This window comes from Mustelus asterias, chromosome 20, assembly GCF_964213995.1.
Source record: "Mustelus asterias chromosome 20, sMusAst1.hap1.1, whole genome shotgun sequence".
Taxonomy (NCBI): domain Eukaryota; kingdom Metazoa; phylum Chordata; class Chondrichthyes; order Carcharhiniformes; family Triakidae; genus Mustelus; species Mustelus asterias.
In genome coordinates this window covers 18,417,226-18,429,856 of record NC_135820.1, presented here as the reverse complement: position 1 = coordinate 18,429,856, position 12,631 = coordinate 18,417,226, and the positions used below count along the sequence as shown (strand labels likewise).

General features: G+C 45.1%; 2 protein-coding genes across 2 annotated transcripts in view; one reads left to right on the top strand and one right to left on the bottom strand.

Moving 5' to 3' along the window:
* Positions 1 to 12,631, top strand: part of gcnt7 (glucosaminyl (N-acetyl) transferase family member 7) — a 420,025-nt gene that overhangs the window by 50,833 nt on the left and 356,561 nt on the right. The window lies entirely within an intron of this gene.
* rtf2 (replication termination factor 2) overlaps positions 1 to 12,631 on the bottom strand; it is a 166,301-nt gene that overhangs the window by 149,140 nt on the left and 4,530 nt on the right. Inside the window, exon 2 of the mRNA XM_078236308.1 lies at positions 72 to 166. Coding sequence (XP_078092434.1) covers positions 72 to 166 — 95 coding nt within the window. The remainder of the gene's footprint in view (positions 1 to 71; positions 167 to 12,631) is intronic.

Here is a 12,631-nt window from a genome sequence, read left to right as displayed (position 1 = left end):
TGACGAGGCATAAATCAGGAACGGGATGGAATTATCTCCAATTGACTATATTCTACTGATTTAGTTCCTACCTTCCAAGATCACAGGCGACGATGGGTTTCCTCAGTGGTCTCTGACTGATGGCACAGTAATTCCAACGGGCTGCCAATGCGGCATTTTTATCAACCTGAAAAAGAAACACAAATCTACATTAGGAGTGGAACATTCCCTGTTTCACTCCTAATCAATGTTCCCTCTAACCTGTACAGCAAATTATAAGTTCCCCACAAGCTGTGCACAAGACAACCCTTTAAGTTATCAAATGTTTGCATCCATGCAAATTTTTTTAAGGGTTCATACACTTAAACTAATCACGCAAGCACTCGAAAGAAAAAATAGCCCAATTTTCTTCTGTATCTGCCTCTGGAACATCTCTCCCCCAGGTTAGTTATGACAAGTCTCTGAGTTATATCAAACTACTACAGGAAAGTCAAACACAAACAGAACTGGACTGACCACCTGGCATCAACCTAGGAACAGCTAATGTACACCCAACCCAAGAGATTCTATGAGTCTTTCTCACTAACATCTTGGAGAGCTATCATAGAATCTGTACAATGCAGAAAGAGGCTATTCAGCCCATCGAGTCTGCACCAATGCTGCGAAAGAGCATCACACCCAAGTGCTCCCCTCCACCCTATCCCGTAACCCCGCATATTTACCATGGCTAATCCACCATCGTTGGACACCAAGAGGCAATTTAGCATGGCCAATTCACCTAACCTACATATCTTTGGACTGTGGGAGGAAACTGGAGCACCCGGAGGAAACCCACGCAGACACGGGGAGGACGTGTCTGACTCCACACAGTCAGCCAAGGCCAGAAATGAACCTAGGTTAAATCACTGATTTGATTTATTATTGTCACGTGTATTAGTATACAGTGAAAAGTATTGTTTCTTGCGTGCTATACAGACAAAGCATACCATTCATAGAGAAGGAAATGGGAGAGTGAACGAGAGTAAAAGATAGAATTAGAATGTGTGCTGGGCACAGCTTGCAAGAGGTCGCCTCGCTCCTGCGCCATCTTTTGCCACCTTGTTGCCCACAGATTAATCATGAAACAGCCTGACACAGTCATACTCACTAAATCAAAACTTACAGCCAATGTGCCAGTCATCACCATCACCATTCCTGGGCTGTCCTGAAGGTAGGATAGAACATACCTTTAGAGGTGGCGTGGCACAATGGCATACATAGGATTACTCAGCACAAGAACAGACTGATGAAGTAAGGGGACAGATGGAAAGGAGACTAAGCTGGAGAGACGTATACAGAGTGTGCATTGGGAATTTGGTTCAGATGGGAAGTTGGTGCCTCTTTTTCAGCTTTCTTTCAATCTCCAGTGGTTAGTGTATTTTTTTCCTTGTCTCCAAGCTATGGGTGGATGCAACTTTTTATTATTTTCTCTGTGTAAAGTTATTAACCGATTGACTAATGAAATAAATACGGTTGACATAAATGGCAGAGCTGGTTGTGTGCCATGACTGCAGCTTGTGGGAATCTGGGACTGCACTGTAATGACAGGCAACCATAACTGCACTAAGTGTTTCCAGCTTAGCTAACTTCAGCTCAAAGTCACTGAGTTGGAGTTTGAGTTACGGACATTGTGGGGGCAGGGTTATCTGGACACATTATCCCAGAAAGCAGTCACAACCAGTTAGTCATAGAGTTTTACAGGGCAAAAAGGAGGCCCTTTGGCCCATCGTGTCTGTGCTGGCCATTAAGCACCTATCTATTCTAATCCCATTTTCGAGCACTTGGTCTGTAGCCTTGTATGCTATGGAATTTCAAGTGCTCATCTAAATGCTACTTAAATGTTGTGAGGGTTCCCGTCTCTACGACCCTTCAAGGCAGCAAGTTCCAGATTTCCACCTCCCTCTGTGTGAAAAGGTTTTTCCTCAAATCTCCAATAAACCTCCTGCCCCTTACCTTAAATCTATGCGCTCTGGTTATTGATCCCTCTATTAAGGGGAAAGGTTCCTTCTTATCTACCCTATGTCCCTCATAATTTTGTACACCTCAATCAGTCCCCCTTCAACCTTCTCTGCTCCAAGGAAAACAACCTCTGCTTATCCAGCCTCTCTTCATAGCAGAAACACTCCAGCCCAGGCAACATCCTGGTGAATCTCCTCTACACCTTTTCTAGTGCAATCACTTCCTTCCTATCGTGTAGGGACCAGAACAGCAGACAGTATTCCAGCTGTGGTCTAACCAGCGTTTTATACAGATCCATCTTATATTCAATGTCTCAGTTAATAAAGGCATGTATCCCATATGCTTTCTTAACCACCTTATCCACCTATCCTGCTGTCTTCAGAGATCTATGGACATGCACCCCAAAGTCCCTCTGATCCTCTATACTTCCTGGAGTCTGACTTTTGATTGTATATTCCCTCCCCTTTTTAGTCCTCCCAAAATGCACTTTTCAGGGATAAATTCCATTTACCACTTTTACATAGAAAAGCTACAGCACAAACAGGCCCTTTGGCCCACAAGTTGCGCCCATCATGTCCCTACCTACCTAGGCCTATATATAGGCTTACCTATAACCCTCAATCCTATTGAGTCCCATGTACTCATCCAGAAGTCTCTTAAAAGACCCTATCGAGTTTGCCTCCACCACCACTGACGGCAGCCGATTCCACGCACCCACCACCCTCTGAGTGAAAAACTTACCCCTGACATCTCCTCTATACCTACTCCCCAGCACCCTAAACCTGTGTCCTCTTGTAGCAGCCATTTCAGCCCTGGGAAAAAGCCTCCGAAAATCCACCCGATCTATACCTCTCAACATCTTGTACACCTCTATCAGGTCACCTCTCATCCTCCGTCTCTCCAAGGAGAAAAGACCAAGCTCCCTCAGCCTATCCTTATAGGGCATGCCAACCAATCCAGGCAACATCCTTGTAAATCTTCTCTGCACCCTTTCAATCATTTTCTGCCCATCTAACCAGCATGACTATATTGCCCTGTAACCTAAGGTTTTGCTCCTCACTATTTACCACACCACCAATTTTTGTGTCATCTGCAACTTACTTATCATACCTCGTACTTCAAATCCAGATCATTAATGTATGCTACAAACAAGGGACTCAGCACCGATTCCTGCGGAACATCATTGGACACAGGCTTCCAGTCACAAAAACAATCTTCGACCATCACCCTCTGCCTCCTGCCACTAAGCCAATTTTGGATTCAGTTTGCCAAATTGTCTTGGATTCCACGGGCGCTACCTTCTTCATCAGCCTTCCAGATGGACTTTGTCAAAAGCTTTACTGAAGCTCATACAGACTATATCAACTACACTATTCTCATTTCCACAATTAGTCAACTCCCCGAAAAATTCAATCAAATTTGCAAGACAGAAGAGTGAATTGTCCCGTTCAGCCACCTGCCACGGGAATCAAGGGATGAACCCGGAAAGGTCCATTGACCTTGGGTGGGATTTTCCAGTTTTGGGATGAGCGCAGCTGGAAAATCCCTCCCAGAATCTCCCTTCAACAAAATCAGGCTGCCTATCCTTGATTAATCCTTTGGCCTCCCCAAGTGGAGATTCATTCTGTCCCTCAGAATTTTTTCCAATAGTTTCCCTATCACTGAAGCCTGTAAGCTACCAGCCTGTAGTTTCCTGTTTTTTCCCCTACTTCCCTTCTTGAATAATTTTACCACATTAGCTGTCCTCCAATCCTCAGGCACCTCTCTGGTGACCAGAGAAAATTTGAAAATTATTTTCAGAGCCACCTGGGATACATCTCATCTGGGCCTGAGGATTTATCCACTTGTAGGCCCGTTAAAACCGGTAATACCTCCTCCCTCTCAATGTTAAGTTGTTCAAGTGAATCATAATGCCCCTCCATTATGCCGAGACCTACATAATCCTTCTCCATAATGAACATAGATGCAAAGTACTCATTGAAAACATTACCTACGTCTCCCTGCTCCACATACAAATTACAACGTTGGTCCCTAATGGGTCCTACTCTTTCCCTGGTCATCCTCCTGCCCTTAATATACTTATAAAACACCTTTGGATTTTCCTTTATTTTACCCACGAGTGTTTTCTCATGCTCTCTCTTCACTTTCCTAATTTTTGCCCTATATTGCCCTATATTTCCCATCTGGCATCTTGTCGAACACCCACCTAACCTGTCTACAGCTGTTTGGAGCGTCTCTGTGTCCTGCCCACTGCTTGCCACCGTGCTTGTTATCATCAGCAAACTGGAATACGTTACTCTCTGGTTGGGATTTTACTGGCTCACTCATCCCAAAATCGGAAAATCCCACCCAAGGTCAACGGACGTTTCCATGGTCTGCCCCTCGCCCGCTCCGATTCCCGTGGCGGGTGAGACATAATGTCCTGCACTTTCTATACTCTTCTAGGGCTTCCGCTGCTTTGAGCCCTCAGTATCTGCCATAAGCCTCGCTTTTTTTCCTTATCCAACCCTGGATATCCATTGACACAGTAAGAAGTCTCTCAACACCAGGTTAAAGTCCAACAGGTTTATTTGGTAGCAAATACCATAAGCTTTCGGAACACTGCTCCTTCGTCAGATGGAGTGGAAATGTGCTCTCAAACAGTGCAAACAGACAAAATCAAGTTGCAGAATACTGATTAGAATGCGAATCCTACAACCAGCCAGGTCTTAAAGGTACAGACAATGTGGGTGGAGGGAACATTAAACACAGGTTAAAGAGATGTGTATTGTCTCCAGACAGAAAGAGCTAGTGAGATTCTGCAAGCCCAGGAGGCAAACTGTGGGGGTTACAACCTCCACAGCTTGCCTCCTGGGCTTGCAGAATCTCACTAGCTGTTCTGTCTGGAGACAATACACATCTCTTTAACCTGTGTTTAATGTTCCCTCCACCCACATTGTCTGTACCTTTAAGACCTGGCTGGCTGTAGGATTCGCATTCTAATCAGTATTCTGCAACTTGATTTTGTCTGTTTGCACTGTTTGAGAGCACATTTCCACTCCATCTGACGAAGGAGCAGTGCTCCGAAAGCTTATGGTATTTGCTACCAAATAAATCTGTTGGACTTTAACCTGGTGTTGTGAGACTTCTTACTGTGTTCACCCCAGTCCAACGCCAGCATCTCCACATCATATCCATTGACAGCCAGGGTTCTCTGAATGTCACTTTCATGTGAACAGGTTGGCCCTGTACGCTTTCTATTTCCTTTTTAGATGAATCCCACTGCTCTGATGTAGATTTTCCTAGCTGCTACCAGTTAACTCTGGCCGGATCCTATCTTATCCTATTAAAATTGGCTCTCCCCCCTATTCAGAACCTTTATTTCTGGTCCATCTTTGTCCCTTTCCATAACTACCTACTGAGTTATGGTCACTGTCATCAAAATGCTCCCCCACTGAAACTTCTACCACTTACCCGGCTTCATTCCCTAAAACTAGGTCCAACACTGCCCCCTCTCTTGTTGGACTTTATATGTACTGGCAACGAAGCTATTTACAATCTATATTAATGACTTAGATGAAGAGAGAGGCTGTGATTTTACTGTCTCACCCGCCACGGGAATCAGAGCGGGCGAGGGGCAGACCATGGAAACGTCCGTTGACCTTGGGTGGGATTTTACGATTTTGGGATGAGTGAGCCAGTAAAATCCCAACCAGAGAGTAACATATTCCAGTTTGCTGATGATACCAAGCACGGTGGCAAGCAGTGGGCAGGACACAGAGACGCTCCAAACAGCTGTAGACAGGTTAGGTGGGTGTTCGACAAGATGCCAGATGGGAAATATAGGGCAATATGAAGTTATTCACTTTGGTCGTAAGAATAGAAAAGTAGAATACTATTTGAAAGGTGTGAAACTTGTAAATGTTACTGTTCAGAGACTTGGATGTGTTTGTTCAAAGAACACCGAAAGTTAGCTTGAAGGTGCAGCAATTAGGAAGCCAAATAGCATGTTAGTACTTACTGCAAGGAGATTGAAGTACAAGAATAAAGAAATCTTGCTGCAATTGTATAGGGTTTTAGTGAGGCCATATCTGGAATACCACGTGGTTTTAATCTCCTCACTGAAGAAAGGATATAATTTGCATTGGAGGCAGTACAGCAAAGCTGTTCTCCATTGCTACCTGGGATGAGAGGGTTATCCTATGGTGAGAGGCTACGTTAATTGGTCTTCGATTCTCAGGAGTTTAGAAGCATAAGAGGCAATTTCATTGAAACCTATAATTTTTTTGAAAGAATTATTTTATTGAAGGTTTTCATTTGAAACCTACAAAATTTTGAAAGGGCTTAAGATAGACGCTGAGAGACTGTTCCGTTTGTTGGGGAATCTCGAACAGAGGGGACATAGTCTCAGGATAAGGGGCTGATCATTTAGGACTGAGATGAGGAGAAATTTCTTTCCTCAAAGGATTTTGAACCTTTGGGATTCTCTACCTCAGAGGATCGGGGATGCTCCATCGTTGAGTACATTTAAGGCTGGGATAGACAGCTTTTTGGTCTCTCAGGGAATCGTAGGATACGGGGAGATGCCGGGAATATAAAGTTGAACCCCAGGATCAGCCATGATAGTACTGGATGGCGAAGTAGGCTGAACCGGTTGCGTGATCTACTCCTGCTCATACTTCTTATGGTATGAAACTCCCTCCCATTTTCCTCACCTAAATCTATAATTGTAACACTCTCACTTCTCCCTCAAATGTGTGTCTACCTTGCCCTTAAATGCATCTATACCATTCTCTTCCACCACTGCCTGTGGTAGCCTCACTACTCTTAGAAGATAAGGAAGCTTCTTCTGAATTCCTTATTGGATTTCTTGGTGACTATCTTATATTGACAGCCTCTATTTAAACTCTTCCCCACAAGAGGAAACACTCACTCTGCATCCACCTTGTCAAAAGAGGCGATGGTCTAGTGGTATTACTCAGCTAATGTTCTGGGGACCCGGGTTTGAATCCTGACACGGCAGATGGGAGAATTTGAATTCAATAAAAAATATCTGGAATTAAGAATCTACTGATGATTGTGAAATCATTGTCAGAAAAACCCATCTGGTTCACTAATGTCCTTCAGGGAAGGAAATTTGCCATTCTTACCTGGGTCTGGCCTACATGTGACTCCAGAACCACAGCAACTAGTTGACTCTCAACTGCTCTCTGAACAAAGGCAACAAGGGATGGGCAATAAATGCTGTAAGAAGTTTAACAACACCAGGTTAAAGTCCCACTGGCTCACTGAGTCTCACTGGCTGTCTTGTCTGGAGACAATACACATCTTTTTAGCCTGTCTTGATGCTCTCTCCACTCATGTTGTTTTGTTTCTTAAAGACTTGATTAGTTGTAAGTATTCGCATTCCAACCATTATTCATGTAAATTGAGTCTGTGTCTTTATATGCTCTGTTTGTGAACAGAATTCCCACTCACCTGAAGAAGGGGCTTGGAGCTCCGAAAGCTTGTGTGGCTTTTGCTACCAAATAAACCTGTTGGACTTTAACCTGGTGTTGTTAAACTTCTTACTGTGTTTACCCCAGTCCAACGCCGGCATCTCCACACAATAAATGCTGGCCAGCCAGCGACTCCAGTGTCCCGCAAATGAATAAAAATATTTTAGGGCCTCAACTTTCTTTTTTCAAGGGAAAAGTGACCCAGTCTTTCAACCCTTTCTTGATAAGTATACACAATTATTTCTGGCATAATCTTTGTAAATACAACCAGGAAAGCAATTTGGAAAATTGCCGTCATCTACTGAGTCATAATCTGCTCATTGATACTCAGTTTAGGTTCCACCAGGGGCACTCAGCTCCAGATTCCATTCAGGGCACAGTCGAAAAATGGACAAAAAGACAGAATTCAAGAGCTTGACTGATCCTGACACAAAAACAGCATTGGTCAGAACTTGGCATCAAGGAGCTCAAGCAAAACTGAAATCAATGGGGGCGGGGGGGAACCCCATTGGTTGGAGTTACATTCAGCGCAACCTCGGTCGTTGTTGGAGGCCAATCACCTCAACCCCAGAATATCACTGCATGTCTTCCTCAGGTCACATCCTCGGCCTAACCATCTTCAGCTGCTTCATCATGAGGTTGAATATTCACTGATGATTGCACATTATTCAGAACCATTAATAAGTTTTCTGATGCTGATGCAGCCAGAGTCCACATGCTGATAATTGGCAAGTAACATTCACACCAAACAAATCCCGGTCAATAACCATCTCCAATAAGAGAGAATCTAACCATCATAGAATCCCTACAGTGCAGAAAGAGGCCATTCGGCCCATCGAGTCTGCACCGACCACAATCCCACCCGGCCCTACCCCCTTATCCCAACATATTTACCCGCTAATCCCTCTAACCTACACATCTCAGGACACTAAGGGGCAATTTTAGCATAGCCAATCAACCTAACCCGCACATCTTTGGACTCCCCTTAATGTTCAAAAGCATTACAATCACAGAATCTCCCGACAATAACACCCAGCTAGTTATCTTTGAACAGAACTTGACTGAACCAGTAACTCACCTCCTGATGCCCCAACGCCTGTCCACCATCTACAAGACACAACTCAGGATTGTAATGGAATACTTTCCACTTCCCTGGATGCAAGCAGCTTCAACAACACTCAAGAAGCCCAATGCCATCCAGGATAATGCAGCCCACTTGATTTGTACCCCATCCACCACCTTAAACAACTGGGGTTGTTCTCCCTGGAAAGACGGAGAATGAGGGGAGATCTAATAGAGGTGCACAAGATTATGAAGGGGATAGATAGGGTGAACAGTGGGAAGCTTTTTCCCAGGTCGGAGGTGACGATCACGAGGGGTCACGGGCTCAAGGTGAGAGGGGCGAAGTATAACTCAGATATCAGAGGGATGTTTTTTACACAGAGGGTGGTGGGGGCCTGGAACGCGCTGCCAAGTAGGGTGGTGGAGGCAGGCACGCTGACATCCTTTAAGACTTACCTGGATAGTCACATGAGCAGCCTGGGAATGGAGGGATACAAACGATTGGTCTAGTTGGACCAAGGAGCGGCACAGGCTTGGAGGGCCGAAGGGCCTGTTTCCTGTGCTGTACTGTTCTTTGTTCTTTGTTCTTTAAACATCCACTCCTTCCACAGTAGCATTGTGTCTTGTCTATAAGATGCACTGCAGGAACTCACCAAGTCTCCTAGCACCTTCCAAACCTGCAAACTCTACCATCTAGAATGACAAGGGCAGCAGAAGCTTGAAACACCATCAGCTGCAAGTTCCCCTCCAAGTTACACACCATCTTGACTTGGAACTCAAAGATGTGCGAGTTAGGTTGATTGGCCAGGTTAAAAATTGCCCCTTCGAGTCCTGGGATGCGTAGGTTAGAGGGATTAGCGGGTAAAATATGTGGGAGTAGGACCTGGGTGGGATTGTGGTCGGTGCAGACTCGATGGGCCGAATGGCCTCCTTCTGCACTGTAGGGATTCTATGATTCTGTAGGGATTCTATGAACTATGGTGCTGTTCCTTCGCAGTCATTGGGCAGAATTCTGGAAAAACCTCCCTAACAGCACTGTGGATGTACCTACACCACATGGACTTTGGCAGTTCAAGAAAGCAGCTCACCACCACCTTCTCAAGAGCAATTACGAAATGGCAACAATTTGGACCTTGACACTGATGCTCACCACCCTTGAAGGAATTTAAAATTAAAGGGAGTGTACCATTCGTAACATCTTACAATCTAAACTGGATACTTGCGTCTTTTGAACTTTGTGTTCCTGAAAGCAGCCCGACTAACTCTGGAAAGATGACATTTGTTATAACCCACACACTGATTTATTTCAGAGCAGTTAGATATACAGTTCTGCAATAGTTTGCACTGTGAGTGCTGCCTGGCTTTGTGAGTGTGCTTTTGGAATTAGGTGAAATAGGCAGCAGAGGCTACAAGGGAGGGTGCTGATTGGCAAGTAGGGGTTCAGGTCGGTAAGTCTTTAGAACTTTTATCACTTTTTGTAGTTTGAAACTACATGTTGTGATTTAAAATCAGTAAGGGCTAGAATTGATTGGATGAGGACAAGGAAAGAAGGGCTTAATTAGTGCTAAATTTAATTACTATTTTTTTGAAGTGATTGATTAATTAACATTAGAAATGTCAGTCAAAGGGGTGCAGTGCTCGAACTGTGAGATGTGGGAGGTCCATGACGCTGAGAATGTGTATAAGGTAGATTGAGAAGAGGAAAGGGTTAAAATTGGGGTGCGTAACTAGGAATCAGTTGAGGAATAAACTGGTTATGGAAAGGGCCTGAGGCGAGGACGACAAGGCTCACCGAAACTAATGATCACGTTAAAGAAACTGCGAATAGGTAATTGTGGTTCTGGCTTCGGAGGGCAGGGACTTATCGATTGGCCTTTTGTTCTTGAAAGTAACCTAATCAAAATGTAACAATACAGCTATGCCCTTATTGACTGTATGTGGATGTATCTCCCTCGTATATAACTGAAACTGTTTTGTAAGCCAGACAGAGACTCACGAACCCATGCTTGATGCGCATGGTCTAGCGATCTCTCCTCCGATGCAATAAAGAAGGTTTGCGGAGAAACCTGGATCTCATCAGTTTTTGATCCGACTTCCAAAAGCGAATTCCACAACGCTTCCAGCTTTCCGGATGGCTACATCTGCAGGAAGTGCATCCAATGGCAACTCCTCACAGACCGCGTGGTTCAGTTGGAGCAACAAGTGGATGCATGTAGGAGCATGCAGGTGGCAGAAAGCGTCAAGAGTTTTAGAGACGTGATCACACCCAAGGTTAGGCAGATAGATGGGTGTCCGCCAGAAAGGGCAGAGAGTCAGTGCAGGAATTCCTCGTGGCAGTCCCCCTCTCTAACAGGTATACCACTTTGGATACAGTTGGGGAGGATGGCCATCGGGGGAAAACAGCAGCAGCAGCCAGTGCAGTGGCACCGGGATGTCACTGAACGGCTGCAGAGCATCCTGAAGGGGGAGGGTGATAAGGCAGAGGTCATGGTACATGTTGGTACTAATGACAAAGGTAGAAAGAGGAATGAGGTCTTGCATCAAGAATTTAAGGAGTCAGGCAATAGACTAAGGAGCAAGACCTCTCAGGTTGTAATCTCAGGATTACTCCCAGTGCTACGAGCTAGTGAGTGCAGAAATAGGAGAATACAACAGATGAATGGGTGGCTTAAGAGTTGATGCAGGGAAGAGGGTTTTAGATTCCTGGACCACTAGGACTGTTTTTTGGGGAAGGTGGGACCTGTACAAGTGGGCGGCCTACATCTAAACCAGAGCGGGACTAACATCCTTGCTGGTGGATTTGCTATTGCTGTTGGGAAGCGTTTAGATCAGCAGGGGGAGGGGACCCAGACCGTTAGCAGGATAGGGACACAGTATAACATAGAAAAGCAATCAGGTCAGAAGGACCTACAGTGGTAGTAAGTTTCAAGGGAGTAAGACAAGGCTGGAGGGCCTCTACTTCAATGCCAGGAGTATTGAAGGTAAAACGGATGAGGGGGGGGGGGGGGGAATCGGGGGAATCGGGGGAGCATAGATTTTAACAAAATTAGGCAGGATCTGGGCAAGGTAGACTGGAATGAGTTACTCGTGGGGAAGTCTACAGAAGAGCAGTGGGGGGTATTCAAAGATGAAATGGGGAGAGTACAGGCCCAACATGTTCCCTCGAGCATAATAGGAGATGTAACAAACCCAGAGAAACATGGATGACCAGAGACATTCAGGATAAATGAGAAAGAAAAGAGAGGCTTTTAACAAGTATAAAGGGAGTAAGTCTGCGGAGGCATTAGTGGAGTACAGAAAATGCGCGATGGAGTTTAAGAAATCAATTAGGAGAGCAAAGAGGAGATAAGAGAAAGCTCTGGCTGGTAAAAGTATGGAAAATCCTAAGATATTCTATAAGTATATCAATGGGAAGAGGATAACCAGGGAAAGAGTAGGGCCTATTAGGAGTCAAGGGGGAAATCTGTGGGTGGAGGCAGAGGACATTGGTCGGGTGTTAAATGAATATTTCACATCTGTCTTCACCCATGAGAATGAGGAGGTAGTTATGGAACTCGGAGGTAGTTATGGCATCATCGGAACAAATGCGACAGAGGCGAAGGAGCTGAGAGAAAGGGATGGAGTCATTACAGGATGTGGGGTGTGAAGAGCTGTAGTCCCCCCTATCCACCACCTTCACTGCTTTCCATTTCTCTCTGTGTTGGACAAAGTATTTACCAAGACTCGCTTCCATAGCCACATTTCCTTCCTCAGTGACTGTCGTCATCTACGACTTACCCCACGTGGATTTCAACTCAAGTTCCACCCTGCATGTAACCTCCAGGATTACAGGTACCTCCAGGATATACAACATTCTTCGAACTGCTGTTCTCGCCGAATCCTGAAAGCCGCACTCAGTTCCATGCGCCGCCACATGAAGACACTCGATATCTCTCTCCAGCAACACCATCTTACTCTCTCTCAAAGCTGTCCCTATCCCTAGTTTCATTTCATCCTCCACATCATTCAGCGTCTTAACAAAAAACTTTTCCTGTTTCTTGCATATGTTAAGGAATGCAAGCTTCAACAACTTATCAACATCACTGCCCATCCCAGGCCCTCCACCAGTCCCAATC